A 17,570-nucleotide genomic window follows, 5' to 3' on the forward strand; every position below is an offset into this window, starting at 1 on the left:
TGACAAATAATTGAAAGAGGAAATGTTTAAGGAGAGAGTAGTTGCTGTGAAGTTGTAGTGGTATAAATGGTCATGCAGTGTCTGTGGGAGCTAATTTTAACTGTCACAAAGGGAGGGCTTTGTAAAAAATTCAGTTAAAGACTGGTGGAGAGGACAAGAAATTGAACTTGAATAGAAATAGAGATCCATGGGACAGTTTTTAAAGAGTGACATTATGAATGCTTGATTACAACATCAATTCTGCTTAAATTGTGTTTGGGGAAGCTTGATTTACTATCTCTAGTAAGCATATCTGGCAGAAATTATCCATGTTGTAATGGATAATATATGTCCTAATGGTACCAGGATTTCTTTCTCAAAGATATTTTGTACAAATTGAAATTTTTACTAAATTGACTTGTGGAAAGTACTATTCTTACTAAATGTTTCTTTTTGTTGCATTCTTAAAAATTTTTTTCTTCTTTAAAGTGTTAATGACAAACCATCTGCAGTAACTGAGTCCTCACGGGATATAGTATCCTTAATGAGGTGAGGTAAATTGACATTTTTCTTCACTGTTTTTTAAACCTTTTTAGCAATTCATGCAGACCTAGGTAGATCATGATAACTGCCACAAAAATAGTATGAATGAAGAATATCACAGGGTCCTACTTACATCAACAGGTGTTCTAGCCCCTGACATATCCTGAAATTCCAAAGTCTAGAGACCTGCCTCTGGGACCCTGAGTTGTTTCCCATTGTCTCTACTTGCCCCCTTATTAGAATACACACTCAGGGGGCACCTGAACTTAAAGCAGATGTTTAGTAAACTCTTCCTCTGCCATTAAAACAAGAATAGGATACTGCCAAAGGAGGGGATGTAGGTTACATTTCTAATGAATGTTACAAATTTTTATTTTATGAAATTACTTGAAAAACTGTATATGACCTACTATAAATGCTGTAACAGACAATGTCACGTGTTCAGAGAGCAGGAAGTCTGCATGAATGGAGAGGAGCTCGTTGGGTTATCTATGGGGACTCTGAAATAACTCATGATAAAAGCAGTAGTTAGGGGCAGAGAGAGATCTGTGAGTGGTAGGAAATGCTTGGAAGGATGGTGATTGACTGATCAATGATAGTGGGTGGTACACCCGAGTGGCATAAGTTCTCACAGGCTGGTGTCTTTATGGAAGCAGGATCCTGAAAGTGGCATTCATTTACACAAGACCCACCTCTGGGAACCTATGGCTCAAGGAAGGTGGAAGATTAAGTCAATCTCTACTTGAGAAAGCCACAAAGGAGAGAAATATTGTCCCCAAGGGAGAGCTACATGTTGAACAAAGCAAAGAGGTGGGGTAACTGGTGAAGAGGGTATAAATGGCATTCCAGAGGGCAAAAGAGAAGGTTTTGGGAGGGAAGGAAAGGATTAGCAGGTTGGGTAGAGCACTAACAGGGGTGAAAGTATTGACTTCAGGTGGTGATAAAATAGCTGTGTGAGCTTAACTAAACTACTTTATCATCATAGTTTGCTCCTGTATAAAACTGGAATAATACCAACTTTTTAGGGATGCCAAAAATTTCTGCCACATCCAGTATTTCCAAACAGCCTTTACCATTCAAAAAAAGCCTTTTTTTATGAAGTTCTAAAGATAATCAAGTGGTATCTTGCCATCATATATAAAGGAATTTTTGGAATTTCTCTTTGGGGAAATAAACTTATAAGCCATAGGAGAGAATGAAAATTAATACTTTACACTCTGAAATTTTGTTTACTTGATCTGTTTAATTGGAAAACCAAAAGAATCTTGATTTCTCAGTAGATGAGATGGAGAAAATAAGTGATGGGAGAAAGGGAAGTCTGATAACATAAAATCTAAAAGGACATAGGTTAAGATGGAACACTAAGCCAGGAGAGCATGAAAGGGAACAGATTAAAGTACAAGAATGTCCAAGAACAAAGGAGACAAATCACCTCGCTTTTTCCATAGCTTTTCTAGTCTTTATGAAAGTAATCACAAGCTTTGATGTTTCATTTAGGTCTCACAAGAATCTCTTCTTATCTAACTCACAACATGGTTGCCACCCACAAGATTCTAATGAGGAAGAAGAAAGACAAGAAACTCTTAAAAGTGAGTACTCGTATTACTGTTTTAAAAGTGGAAAATTGAGGTGTTCTCAAAGCAAGCCAGTCCTTGACTTCGTCACCACAACGCGCGCGCGCGCGCACACACACACACACACTTCAGAACATTGAAACACAAAGATTAAATGTAATGACTGGACAGAGTTAATTAGAGGTGGTAGCTAAGTTAGAAAGTTAGGCACTCTGACTACCCAGCCTAGAGAACTTTTTTTAAAAATATATTTTATTGATTATGCTATTACAGTTGTCCCATTTTCCCCCTTTTATTCCCCTCCGCCCTGCACACACCCCTACCACCACCACATTCCCCCTCTTTAGCTCATGTCCATGGATCATACATACAAGTTCTTTGGTTTCTACATTTCCTATACTATTCTTAACCTCCCCCTGTCTATTTTCTACCTACCATTTATGCTACTTATTCTCTGTATCTTTTCCCTCCTCTCTCCCCCTCCCACTCCCCTGTTGATAACCTTCCATGTGACCTCCATTTCTGTGGGTCTGTTCCTATTCTAGTTGTTTGCTTAGTTTGTTTTTGTTTTAAGTGTGGTTAATAACTGTGAGTTTGCTGTCATTTTACTGTTCATATTTTTTATCTTCTTTTGCTTAGATAAATCCCTTTAACATTTCATATAAGGGCTTGGTGATGATGAACTCCTTTAACTTGACCTTATTTAAGAAGCACTTTATCTGCCCTCCCATTCTAAATGAAAGTTTGCTGGATAGAGCAATCTTGGATGTAGGTCCTTGCCTTTCATGACTTGGAATACTTCTTTCCAGCCCTGTGCCTGCAAGGTCTCTTTTGAGAAATCAGCTGACAGTCTTATGGGAACTCCTTTGTAGGTAACTGTCTCCTTTTCTCTTGCTGCTTCTAGGATTCATTCCTTCATTTTAATCTTGAGAAATGTAATTATGATGTGCCTTGGTGTGTTCCTCCTTGGGTCCAACTTCTTTGGGACTCTCTGAGCTTCCTGGATGCCCTGAAAGTCTATTTTCTTTGCCAGATTGGGGAAGTTCTCTTTCATTGTTTGTTCAAATAAGTTTTCAATTTGTTGCTCTTCCTCTTCTCCTTCTGGTACCCCTATAATTTGGGTGTTGGAACATTTAAAGATGTCCTGGTGGTTCTTAAGCCTCTCCTCATTTTTTTGAATCCTTCCTTCTTCATTCTTTTCTGATTGGATGTTTCTTTCTTCCACCTGGTCCACTCCATTGATCTGAGTCCCAGTTTTCTTCCCATCACTATTAGTTCCTCATACATTTTCCTTTATTTCACTTAGCACGGCCTTCACTTTTTTCATCTAATTTGTGACCAAATTCAACCAGTTCTGTGAGCATCCAGATTACCAGTGTTTTGAATTGTGCATCTGATAGGTTGGCTATCTCTTCGTCACTTAGTTGTATGTTTTCTAGAGCTTTGATAACCTAGAATACTTTTGCTGTGATAGTACACTGCTTTTCTATTTAAACTTTATGTAGCAATTTGAAATAGTTACTTATCTAAAACATAAACACAGTTGATTCTTGTTATTCACAGTAGTTATGTTCTAGGAAGTCTCCACGAACACTGAATTAGTGAATACTGAGACATCATGGGACAGTATAGGGATTGGTTTCTTGGAGCCTCTTGGTCATCCATTTTTGTCAACTGATCAATATATAACCTTGTTTTATGTGTTTCTGTTAAAAGATACCTTATTTAATATATATTATATGTTCATTAACGTTAAACTCATGGCCAACAACATTATAATGAAAATTAATTGCATATAGAAGCTAGCTATCCTCCTCATTGCATTCAGAATTTAGTATCCTTATTAAAGGCATTGTTGAATTGATTTAAGAAAAAAGCAGCAATAGCCATGCCTGAAGGAAGCCTATCTAACATATTCTCTCTAAGGAATACTAGATAGCATTTATGTAATACACTTGGGCCTTTTTAAAATTACCAATAAAAAGAACAAAAATGTTGCACTAAATAGACTATTAAAAGGACAGTTTATAGCACGAGAGCCAAATAAGAAGGCAGAATTTCACCTTGGGTAACTTCAGCTGGGAATGTGCATGTTGGGTACTCAAATTTTTTGCCACTCTGCACATGTCTATCTGCCTATGACCACAAAAGCACTATGAGGATTGACTTTTGAGTTACAGATTTTAATAGGTAGGTGAATTTGCAGGTGCAGAATCCATGAATGATTAGAATTGACTATATATAGAATCTAACCATGCTCCTCATTGCATTCAGAATTTATTATCCTTATTAAAGGCATTGCTAGATTGATTTAAGAAACAAGCAACAATAACCAAAAATAAATCTTAAAAAACAGTGCATAATTTTTTGTCATAATTATTTTCAACTATAATTTGTTTAAAAGTTCCTTCTTACCATGTATGCATTCAACCAGTGTTTATTGAACTGACACCATATTCTAGATACTACACTCATGTAGGGATTTTAAAACCTTGTTGATCCAAACCTAAATACACTGATCAATATAAAAATCATAGATGTACCAGCTTGATGCCAGGCACATAGCAGCCCTGCAGTAAATATTAATTGAACACATTTATTATTCATAGTTGGTAGCTGATGACATAGCCACTATTAGCTAATACTTGTAAATTACAGCTCAAAAATATTTACACCCATAGATATCATCCTCATTTTATATTTTATTTTTTTAAATTTTATTTTAATTGTTGTTCAAGTACAGTTTTCTGTCTTTTACTGCCATCCCAGCCCACCCACCCCCCCAGCCCTCCCCATTTTAAAGACGGTAAAGTTAAACTCAAATATTTGCGTCATGTTGCTGGAGTTCCAAAGTTATTTTTCTACCTCTATTGGTACAAAATGCTAGGAATTATAATTCTAAACTAAAATAAATTTGTTCCTTTGACCTACTTCATTGCCTGTTTTACTAACCACAGAAACTGCTTGGTATCAGGAAATGAATAATCCTTGTACATTCACAAAAACTGGAGGGATTCTCAGGGCCCCTGATGGACTACCTTTCTTAACACATAGAGTTTTAGAGTGATAGTGTTAAATTCTAAAAACCCTGTTGAAATTTTTATTTAAAATTGCATTGTAGCAATAGATAATTTTGAGACAACTGACATAATTAAGTCTTTCTGTGGGTATTTCTCTATTTAGATTGTCTTCCATATGTATTTTCTTATAACGTGTGTGTACAAATACACACATATATAGTAAAACGTTTTAAGTTACTATACATAGATAGATCTTGACTACTTTTGCTAGATTTATCCCTAAGAATGTTACATTTTTTGTTATATTGTAAATATTATCTCTCCGTTGTTTTAATTAAATATTTTAACTATTTGTTGCTAATGTACAGAAATACTATTGAGTTTTGTTTATTGATCTAACAATCAAATAATTGTTTATTATCTAACCATTTTATTAAATTCTTAATTCTATTTGTAGATTCTTTTAGTTTCTATATAAAAAAATTCTTTCAATAATTATAGTTCTATTTCTTTTCACTTACAGATACACATATGTCTTGTCTTACTGAACTCTGAATAAGAAAAAGGGAATGACTGTACCATACTGTTTTGAGACTTGAAGGGGGGAGAAAATTAAGCACATAGAATTCTTTTTCTTTAAAATAGCTAAAAAAATAAGTAGGAATTTTGTGGTGATCTTAAAAATATAATTCCTCTTTTTCTTTTAATGTAAAACAATTTTTGATGGCAGTATTCCTACTTTTAGGTAGAAGAAAGACAGAGAAAAACAGACAAGCAACCAAAAGAATGAGTGTTTTAAACAATCAGCCAGAAACTTCTAAAAATCATCGCTCTAGGAAAAAACAGGTATTTGTTTATTATCTTAAAATGATACTTGATGGACAGTAAAGTCATAACTTGAATAATTATAAGTATTTCACATTATTTTTCTTCAACCCTAAAAAAATCTTGAGTATAAAATATTTCTTCTTGGCTGTCTTTTATTTTGCCATCTTAGATTGACCAATCTCCCCATTAAAAGTTTCAAGAAAATACTTCACCCACATTGTTAAAATAGTCTTTTCTTAAAAAGTGTTTTTTTTAAAGATTTTATTTATTTATTTTTAGAGAGAAGGGAAGGAAGGGAGAGGGAGAAACAGAGGAAGAGAAGCACTGATGTGCGAAACATCAGTCATTTGCCTCTCACATGCCCCTAACTGGAGACCTAGCCCACAACCCAGGCACGTGCCCTGACAGGGAATCGAACTGGTGACTTTTAGGTTTGCAGTGTGGCACTCAATCCACTGAGCCACACCAGCCAGAGCTAAAATAGTCTGACATTGGGTATTGATAATGACATTTGTTTAAAATTATTGTGATACTATCATAAAGTCAGTTCATCGTATGTAAGTTGGATCTTAAATCCACATATATATCCTTTTATATTTATATTTGCCTAATAGAGGTCCAATTCAAATAAGGTTATTCTGTGCTTAAAAAAAAAAGATACCATCTGGTATGGAATTTTTCTATTCAGAAAGTTAAGCTGGGTTAGTTTTAAGACTGACTTCATTTATTTCTCTCTCAGTGAATATTGTCCAGGGTCTGAAACAATTGTTTCCTGTATTTTATCTGGTTTTCTAGTTGTTTACAGCAGGTGCATAAATCTGGTCCTTGTTCTGTCATGGTTGGAAGTAGAAAGTGACCTGGTACATTTTTCTTACTCTCTCATATTAAAGATGATTTAATTCTTTATAAGCTTTTTTTAAAGATTATATTTATTTATTTTTACCGAGATGAGAGGGAGAAAGAGCTAAAGAAACATCAGTTTGTGAGAGAAACATCAATCAGCTGCCTTTTGCATTCCCGCAACTGGGGACTGGGTCCGCAACCCTGGCATGTACACTGACCAAGAACCGAACCAGCAACCTTTCACTTTGCAGGATGCCATTCAGACAACTGATCTGCGCCAGTCTGGCCACTTGATAAGCTTTTGGCAAATGGCTCACACTGAGATATTAGAGCCAGGGTCAAGTTCAAGGCTACTAGGAATATCTCCTGTGATTAAAGCTTTTGTTTAAGCCTTGCTTTTTCCCCCTAGTGAGCAAGCAAAAACTACTTTTACTTTGCTTCCTGCACATATTGCTTATCTGTGTGATTCTTTATTTAACCTTGTCACTTCTATTTTTGGAGCTATTTCAGATTGAGGGAGGCTCTTGCTGTTTTAGACCAGGGATTTAAGGTTTGCACCTCAATATGTGTTTCTTACTTTGGAACAGTGTACATCACAGGCTGTCTGAAATCTGTAAGCTGCAGTGTTTGTGCCCTGCTTCTTTGTATACCTTTTGTCAATTTCCACTGGTAATGTATCCTTTTCACCTATACTATGGTTCAGATCATAGGGGGTCTTCTGATTTTATCAGACTTTAGGATTTTATTTCTTTCATTTTTGCTATTGGGTGAATTCCCAAAAGAGAAGGGGGAATGGCTATAACCTTATGCCACCAATAGTTTTACATATTTTTTCTTTGGTATTTTGCATTGAGAATATGATGTGCCATGGTTTAGATTTTTTTGGTATTTATCTTACTTTGTATTCTCTGATCTTCCTGTACCTATTTTGTTGTCTGTCGATAACTTTGGAAAATTCAGGCCATTGTCACTTTAAATCTTTTTTCTATGCTTTATCTCTTTTTCTGGTGTTCCATTATGTGTGTGTGACATCTTTTATAATTGTCCCACAGTTATTGACTATTCATTTTTGTCTGTTCTTTGCTTTTCTTCCTTTTTAAAATATTTTTGATGCATTGCTGTATTTTGTTTAGTAATATTTTGTTGAGGACATTTGTGTCTAAATTGGCCTATAATTTTCTTTCTTTTTAGTTTCCTTACCTGGTTTTGGAATTCGGATAATGCTGGCCTCATAAAATAAGTTTGGGAGCCTTCCCACCTCTTGAATATTTTGAAATAGTTTGAGAAGGAGAGGTGTTAGTTCTCAGAATGTTTGGTAAAATTCCCCTGGGAAGCCATCTAGTCCAGGGCTTTTGTTTGTAAGGAAGTTTTTGATTATTGCTTTTCAGTTTCACTAGATGTAATCTGTCTATTCAGATTCTTTGATTCTTCCTGATTTAGTTTGGAAGATTGTATATTTGTAGGAATTTATTCATTTCGTCCAGGTTGTCCAGTTTTTTGGCATATAGTTGTTATATTTTCTTATAATCCTTTATATTTCTTTGGTGTCAGTTGTTATTTCCCCTCTTTCATTTCTGATTGTATTTATTTGGGTCCATGCTCTTTTTTCTTGATGAGTCTTTTTAAAGTTTTGTCGATCTTATTTATCTTTTCAAAGAATTATCTCTTGGATTCCTTGATCTTTTTTGTATCTTTTTTTTTTACCATTTCATTTATTTCTGCTCTGATTGTTATTATCTCCTTCCTTTCTACTTCTACTCACTTTGGACTTTGTTGTTCTTTTTCAAGTTTCTTTAAATGTGAAGTTGGATTGTTTATTTGAGCTTTTTCTTGTTTGTTTGTTTTTTTTGAGATAGGCCTGTAATGCTATGAATTTCCATCTTACGATGGCTTTCCCAATGTCCCACAGATTTTGGATTGTTGTATCCTCATTTTCACTTGTTTCAAGGTATCTTCTGATTTCTTCCTTAATCTTCTTGTTGACCTATTCATTGTTTACATGTTATTTATCTTCCATGTCTTTGTGTGTTTATCAGTGTTCTTGTGATTAGATTTGTAGTTCCATAGCATTGTGGTGAGATGAAATACTTGATATGATTTCAATCTTCTTAAATTTACTGAGACTTGTGGTATGTCCTAACATGGCTATCCTAGAAAATGTTCCATGTGTACTTGAAAATTATGTATACTCTGATGCTTTAGGGTGAAATGCTCTGAAGATATCAAATGAAATCCATTTGATTTAGTGTGTCCTTTAAGGCTGCTGTCTCCTTGTTGATTTTCTGTCTGGGAGATCTATCCATTGAAGTCAGTGGGGTATTTAAATCCCTGACTATGAATATATTTCTGTCAATCTCTCCCTTTATGGCCATCAAGATTTGCTTCACATATTTAGTTGCTCCTATGTTGGGTATGTAAATGTTTGAACGGTTATATCCTCATGTTGGATGGTTCCCTTTATCATTATGTAGTATCCTTCTTTGTCTCTTACTATAGCCTTGGTTTTAAAGCCTATTTTGTCAGATATAAATACTGCTACCCCAGCTTTTTTTTTTCCATTTGCATGAAATATCTTTTCCATCCCTTTACTTTTAGTCTGTGTGTGTGTATCTTTTGATCTGAGATGGGTCTGTTGGAGGCAGCATGTATGTGGATCTTGTTTTCTTATCCATTCAGCTACCTTCTGTCTTTTGGCTGGAGCATTTAAGCCATTTACATTTAAGGTGATTATTGATAGGTACATATTTAGTGCCATGTTATTGTTAGACTTTTTCTGTTTTTCTTTTCTTCTTTTTAAAGCACACCCTTTAACATTTGTTACAGTACTAGTTTGGTGTTAACAAACTGCTTTAGCCTTTTCTTATCTGGGAAGCTCCTTATTTATCCTTTGATTTAAAATAATAGCCATGCTGGATAAAGTAGCCTTGATTTTAGGTCCTTGCTTTTCATCTCCTTGAATATTTCACGTCACTCCCTTCTGGCCTGAAATGTTTCTGTTGAGATATCAGTTAACAGTCTAATGGGTGTTGCCTTGAATGTAACTTACTTGCTTTTCTCTTGCAGCTTCTAGGATTCTCTCCTTGTCTTTAAACCTTGTCATTTTAATTATGATGTGTCTAAGTGTAGGCCTCTTTGGGTCCAACTTGTTTGGGACTCTGGGCTTCCAGACTTGTGTGGCTTTTTCCTTCACCAGATTAGGGAAGTTTTCGGTCATTATTTCTTCAAGTAGGTTCTTGATCCCTTGTTCACTTTCTTCTTCTTCTGGTATTCCCATGATGTGGATGTTGTTACACTTCATGTTGTCCAAAATGGTTCTTAAGCAATCTTCATTATTTTTAAAATTCTTTTTCCTTTTTGCTGCTCTACCTGGGTGTTTTTTTCTGCCTTGTCTTCTAAATCACTAATTCGGTCCTCTGCTTCATCTAACCTACTGTTTTTTTCCCAGTGTATTATTTATTTCCGATACTGCATTCATTATTTCTGACTGGTCCTCTCATGTTTTTTCATGCTGTCGAATATCCTTATAATCATTACTCTAAACTCTCTATTGTTACATTGTTTGCCTTCATTTTATCTAGCTCTTCTGGAGAATTATCTTGTTTTTTCCAGTGGCTGTCTGTTTGTCTTCCCATTTTGGCTCTTTCTTTGTATTTGTTTCTATGTATTAGGTAGATCTGCAAAGACTCTGGTGTAGGTCTTTTTCAAATGCTAGTTATGACTGACCCTGGCCAATCTATTGAAGATATCAGCAATCCACAGCATGGGACTCTCTGTCAGGCCTGTTTGTGTGCAGAGAGTTCTTTGCATTTCAATTTCAGAAGTTTCTATGAACATATCTTAAAGCTCACTGATTCTTTCTTCATCCTGTCTAGTCTGCTGATTAACCCATCAGAGGCATTCTTCATTTCTGTTATCGGGTTGTTGATTTCTAGCATTTGCTTTTGAATCATTCTTAGGGATTATATCTCTGCTTACATTTATCTATCTGTTTTTATGTTGTCCACTTGAGCCTTGGCATATTAATCATAGGTATGTTAAATTCTTACTCTGATAATTCCCAAATCTTTGCCATGCCTGAGCCTGATGCTATGCCCCTTCAGACTGTGTTTTTCACCTTTTAATGTTCCTTATCATTTTTTGTTAATAGCTGGGCATAATTTGTCAGATAATAGGAACTGAGGTAAATTGGCTTTTAGTGTGAGGTTTTATATTCACCTGGTGAGAAATTACATTTTATTTACTGTTTTTCATAAGTATATGTGGCAGGAACTAAAATATACTTTTTTTTAGTTCCTGTGCTCTCTTTAGTTTTCCCTAAAGACTCCTTCTTAGTAAAAGTCTAAGGCAGCTCTTCCAGCTGAGGCAGTTGTTATTCAAGAGCCCAAATAATGTGGTGGTATGATGCGGGAGGGAGAAAGAAAGCATTCTCCAGTTGTGTGATTGTCTCATTCCTTTTGTGAGCCTGAGTCCTAGGCTAAGACCTTCATATTAACCTCAGCTTTTATTTCCCCCTCTTGGTGAAATGGAAAACTAGAAGAGGCTGAATTTGAGTGTTTTCCTTTTCCTACACGGAAGGCTAGAGAGAACTGGTGTTGGGTATTCCCACAGATCAGTTAGGCATTGGAAAAATTAGTTTCTCTTGAGGACAAGCTTTTGTTAGTAAGAACAGAATGCCCTGGATGTATTTCAGAATGTCTGCTTTTTCCCCTCCCCCTATAAGCAAGAAGAGATTTTTTTCCCCCGTTCATCCTGATAATCTGGTGGGGGTAAAACTCACAAAAGTTTGTTGGCCCCATGAAGATTAGAAGCTGGAGTTTTTTAATTCAATCATGTCCACAGTGAGTCTCCATCTATTCATCCATCACAGTTAAATGTTTCCACCAGTACTGGCTCCAGCCATGAGCTTCTGTATTTACTTTTCTGTTTTTCTAGTTTTCAAGGCAATAGTTTGTTTGCCTTGTGATGTTAATTCTCTGAAGGATCTAAGAAGAGTTGTTACCTTTGTTCCGTTTTTTTTTCTTATTTTGAGGACTAGATTAATATTTCCTACCTCTTTACACAGTGAACCAAACAAAAACTGGATTTCTGCCTCATACTGATTTTTAAGAACTTTTTCTGTTTTTATTTTGCTTTAAACTTTATTTTTTTAATTATAGTGTACATTCAATATTATTTTGCATTATCTAACTCATACTTTTAATTGATCTTTCCCTATAGTTCTTCTGGCAACAGTTCCAAATGGAATTGTAGGTGTTGTTTATGGATATATTTGACAAAAGTTTATTACTTTCTTTGTAGTCAAAACAATATGTGGTATATCAACTATATAATTTAAGGAAGACAATATAGGTGATATTGTCTGTCACTATTTACTATGCCAAAATAAAAATGCTCTGGATATAACTACTGTCTGGTTTTACTTTTAGCTTGAAACTATTGGCTTTTATCAGGAGACAGCTTATTTCAGATGAGTGACAGATTTTATCTTATTTTGTGTTGAGATTTTGGTTCTTTAAAAGTTTTTATTGCTGTAGTCTGTGCCTGATTGGAGAGTTTCTACTTGCTGCACTTGTCTGTTAAACAGACAAAAGATATATCTGCTTGCCTCGTCACAATTTAAAAAGAGATGCCCTGGCCCACGGTCGCAGTTGATTGGAGTGTTGTCCCGTGTACCAAAAGGTTGTGGGTTTGATCCCTGGTCAGGGCACTTACGTAGGTTGTGGGTTTGCTTTTGTGAGTCTTGGTCTGGGTGCATACAAATGAAAAGAAGCAAATGAAAAAATGTCCTGAGGTGAGGATAAAAAATAAAATAAACACAAGAAAAAATCAATAAACCTATCCTTGGATGAGGATCCTTTTAAAAAAGAGCCTTCCTTTCATAAATTTATTTTATTAAAGAAGTAAATTCCTTTCAACAACAAAAACTTTTTTCCATAATAGTATATAATGGGAATTACTATAAATACTGAAAAGTCTAAATAGATTGAGCAAGACTAATGAAATTGAAACAATGAACAAAAACCTACCAAAAAGTATAAATCCAGGACCAGATGGTTTCACTAGTGAATTTTGCGAAACATTTAAAGAAGATTTAATATCTATACTTTTCAAGCTATTCCTAAATTTGAAGAAGAAGCAGTACTTCCTAACTCTTTTTATGAGGCCAGCATTATCCTGATAACAAAACCTGGCAAGAGTAACAGAAAATTAGAAAATTACTGACCAGTATCTCTAATGAATAAAAATGTGAAATTCCTAAACTACTAGCAAATCAAATACAATAGATTTTTTTAAAATACATCTTGATCAAATGGGGTTCACTCCAGAGCCACCAGGATGGTTCAACATACACAGATTGATCCATGTGACATACCACATCAACAAAGTGAAAGATAAAAATCCTATGATTATATCAATAGATGCAGAAAAAGCATTTGACAAGCTGTAACATCCATTTATCATTAAAACAATAAAAGAGATATAGATGGAAAGTAGTTCAACATGATAAAGTCCAAGTATAACACATCCTCAGCCAATATACTAACTGGTAAAAAACTGAAAGCTTTTCCTCCAAGATGAGGAACAAGACAAGGATATCAACTCTTGCTACTATTATTCAAGAGAAAGAAATGAAAGACATCTAAATGAAACACATCTAAAAACACAAGAGCTAAAATTATCACATTTTGCAGATGACATGATTCTTTATATAGAAAGCCCTAAGGACCACCAAAAAACTATTAGAAACAATGAACAATTACAGTGAAGTTATAGGATATAAAATCAATGTACAAAAATTCATTACATTCCTGTATACTCACAATGAAATTTCAAAAAAAGAAATGAAAAACAATTCCTTTTGTGATTGCAAATAAAAGGAATAAAATACCTAGGAATAAACTTAACAAACATGAAGGATCTATACCCTGAAAACTACAGGACATTATTAAAAGAAATTGAAGACAATACACCAAAAAATAGAAAGTTATTCCATGTTCATGAATTTGAAAAATCATCATGGTTCAGATGGCCATATTACCCAAAGCAATATACAGATTTAATGTAATGTCCATCAAAATTTCAGTAACATTTTTAAAAGAATAGAATAAAAAACCTACCAGATATACATGGAACCACAAAAGACCCTGAATACCCAAAGCAATCCTCAGGTTTAAAAAAAGAGGTATCACAGTCCCTGACTTCAAATTGTACTACATAGCAACAATAATCAAATAGCATGGCATTGACAGAAAAACATGCAGACCATGGGAATAGAATTGAAAGCTCAGAAATAAACAACATATATGTGGGCAAATAATTTTCAACAAAGGTGACAAAATATACAATGGAGAAAAGAAAGACTCTTCAATAAATGATGCTAGGAAATTGGAAAGCCACATGCAAAAAATAAAACTAGACTTCTGTTTTTCACCATACACAAAAATTAACTCAAAATGGGTTAAAGACCTAAAATTAAAACCTGAAACAATGAAATATGTAAAAGAAAACATTGGTACTAAATTTATGGATCTTAGTCTTAATGATTTTTATGAATTTGACCCCAAAGGCAAGGAAAATAAAAGCAGTGGGTCTCTATGAATAGATGAATAAATTAATGAATGGGTCTATATAAAACTAAAAAGCTTCTGCAGAGCACAAGATACCATCAACAAAACAAAAAGGCAGCCAACCAAATGGAAGGAGATATTTGTAAACAGTACCTTTGATAAAGGCTTAATATCCAAAATACATAAACTCATACAACTCAACAACAACAAATTAACCCAACTAAAAAATTAGGCAGAGAACCTGAATAGACACGTCTCCCAAGAAGACATACAAATGGTCAACAGATATATGAAAAGATGATCAATTTTATTAGCTATTAGGGAAATGCAAGTCAAAACCACAACAAGATGCAATTTCATATCTGTTAGAATGGCTATTATCAACAAGACAAGAAATAACAATTATGGGAGAGGTTAAAAAGGAGGATAAAAAGGACCCTCATTCACTGCTGGTAGAAATGTATATTGGTACAGCCACTGTGGAAAACAGTATGGAGGTTCCTCAAAAAAAATTAATGAGAGTAGAGTTGTTATATGACCCAGCAACCCATCTTCTGGGTATCAACCCTACAAATTTGAAAACATTTGTAAAGATGTACCCCTTTGTTCCCTGCATCATTGTCACAGTGCCCCACATATAAAAACAACTGATTTATCCTTTAACAGATGATTGACTATAGAAGACGTAGTAAATATATGTGATGGAATATTATTCAGCTGTGAAAAAAAAGATGAAAATACAGCCATTTGTGACTACATCGATGGAACTTGAGAATATACAAAGCAAAATAAGACAGAAAAATACGATTTCACTCGTGCAGGATGTGAAACTGAAAGCAGCAAATGAATAAACAAGACAAACAAAAACTCAAACTACAGTAAATCCCAGTATGGTGGTTACCAGAGGAAAAAGAGGAGTAGAGCGAGGTAGTAAAGGGTAAAATGGGGTCAAGTATATGGTGATGGAAGGAGATTGACTTTGAATGGTGAACACATAATGCAATATACAGATGATGTATTATATTAAAGAATTGTAAACTTGAAACCTATATAATTTTATTAACTAATGGCACCCAAATAATTTCAAAAACACAAAAATATGTACTTTATATAAACTTTTTAGCTTTAGGAAAGAAAAAAGAGTGATGTGTTTTAATTTGTTATATGGTCTTTGTATTTTGGGTGGCTATAGGCATGACCCAGGGTTGTTAGGATTTTTTAATTGATTTTACTTGAAAGGATTGAAAGGATTCAATTTTTGTTTAGGTCCTGAAATATTTCATCTTAAACTCTTTGATAGCTAAGTGTCATTATAAATACAATATAGTGCAGTAAGTTAAATACGTAAAATGAAAAAAATGAAGTTTTAAGAAAAAATAGATTTGTGAAATATTACTGCTCCTATATTTTCTTTTTGACCTGATACTAAGGAACAAGTTGTGTGACTCATTCAACTCCATCTATAGAAATGAGTTGGCCTCTTTAAGCTCTGAACTTTTATTTTTTTTAATTTTTTTTAAGATTTTATTTATTTTTAGAGAGGGAGTGGGGAGAGAGAGAAACATCAATGTGTGGTTGCTGGGGGTTATGGCCTGCAACCCAGGCATGTACCCTGGCTGGGAATCAAACCTGCAACACTTTGGTTCACAGCCCGCGCTCAATTCACTGAGCTATGCCAGCCAGGGCTAAGCTCTGAACTTTTAAAGAGTATGGTTACTAGTTGCTATATCATCACGTGTTCCATATGATGGGCTTCAGCCTTCACCTTTAACTCAGATGAAATTAAGCAAAGAGTATAAAAACATTCAGATCAGACAAAATAAGGCATAATCACAAAGAAACAATATATTAAATTAGAATTTCCCTTTTTTACTAGAAGAAAAAAAATAAGTACTTAATGTTAACCTTTACTGACAAAATTATAACTTTATTCTAGGTCAGAGGTTGGCAGACTTTTCCTATGAAGAGCCGGGCAGTGAATATTTTAAACCTTGTGCATTTTCTGTCACATATTATTCTTTTTCCTTTTTAAAAGCAACTTTTTAACATGTAAAAACTTTTGTTAGCTCCTGGGTTATACAAACAGCACAGGACTGGATTTTGGCAATAGCTTGCCACCCTCTACCATATGTGATCCACTGGAAAATACCACTTAAACTTGTTCCACTCAGAAACCTAAACAGAAGTCAAGCAGGGAATATTAGTTATTTCTTGAGAGAAATAGGTGTTGCTATTATATCAAATATCATCTTTGATCTCTATTGCAAGTAATATAGCTCAGATTAAAACAAGAAAACAGCACTGGCTGGTGTGGCTCAGTGGATTGAGCACCCACCTGAGAACCGAAAGGTCTCCAATTTGATTCTCAGTCAGGACACATGCCTGGGTGGTGGGCCAGGTCCCTAGTTGAGGTCATATGAGAGGCAACCAGTCAATATATCTCTCACACAGTGATGTTACTCTTCCTTCCTTATACCTACAGGTAGAATTCCTGGATAATGTGGTGGTTTTATTTTAATTTTTTGAGAAATCAACATACTATTTTCTATAGCAACCATACAACTTTGTGTTCCTACCAGTAGTGCATAAGATTCCAATTTTTCCATATCCTCACCAACATTTATTATACTCTGGGTTCTGTGGGTTTTGTTTTTGTTTCTGTTTTGTTTTGGTTTTTTGATAGTAGATATCCTAACGGGTGTGAGTGAGGTGCTATCTTCTTATACTTTTGGATTGTATTTCCCTGATGATTAGTGTTCTGGAGCATCTTGTAATATGCTTATTGACCATTTGTATATCTTTATTGGAGAATGTCTATTCAAGTGCTTTTGCTCAGTTTTTTTTTTTAAGTTTATTTGCTTATTTTAGTGAGCCATTTACAGCATAAATTTTATCTTCTTAACTATTTTTAAGTGTATGGTTCAGTGGCATTAAGTACTTTCACATTGTTCTTCAGTCACTCTCTAGAACTTCCATCTTGCAAAACTGGGACTCTGTACCCATTAAACAACTACCCATTTGAGGCTTTTTCTTGTTGTTGTTGTTGTTGTTCAAGTACAGTTGTCTCCATTTTCCCCACACCACTCCCCGCCACCCTGCCCATCCCCACCTCCCGTCCTTTCTCTTAACCTCTTTGGCTTTGTCCATGTGTCGTTTATACATGTTCCTTGATGACCCTTCCCATTTCTCCCCCATTACTCCCTCCTCCCTCCCCT

At 34.8% G+C, this 17,570-nt stretch overlaps 1 protein-coding gene across 3 annotated transcripts in view; it reads left to right on the forward strand.

Annotated features, from left to right (window-relative positions):
- Window positions 1-17,570, forward strand: part of TERF1 (telomeric repeat binding factor 1) — a 43,017-nt gene that overhangs the window by 20,912 nt on the left and 4,535 nt on the right. Inside the window, exons 7-9 of one of the 3 annotated variants that reach the window (XM_045849437.1) lie at window positions 469-528; window positions 2,020-2,111; window positions 5,862-5,962. In XM_045849437.1, the coding sequence (XP_045705393.1) occupies window positions 469-528; window positions 2,020-2,111; window positions 5,862-5,962 (253 nt within the window). The remainder of the gene's footprint in view (window positions 1-468; window positions 529-2,019; window positions 2,112-5,861; window positions 5,963-17,570) is intronic. The other 2 variants (XM_045849439.1, XM_045849438.1) reach the window with 2 other exon arrangements.

Source organism: Phyllostomus hastatus, unplaced genomic scaffold (genome assembly GCF_019186645.2).
Source record: "Phyllostomus hastatus isolate PE091 unplaced genomic scaffold, TTU_PhHast_1.1 phas_contig_65, whole genome shotgun sequence".
NCBI classification, from domain to species: domain Eukaryota; kingdom Metazoa; phylum Chordata; class Mammalia; order Chiroptera; family Phyllostomidae; genus Phyllostomus; species Phyllostomus hastatus.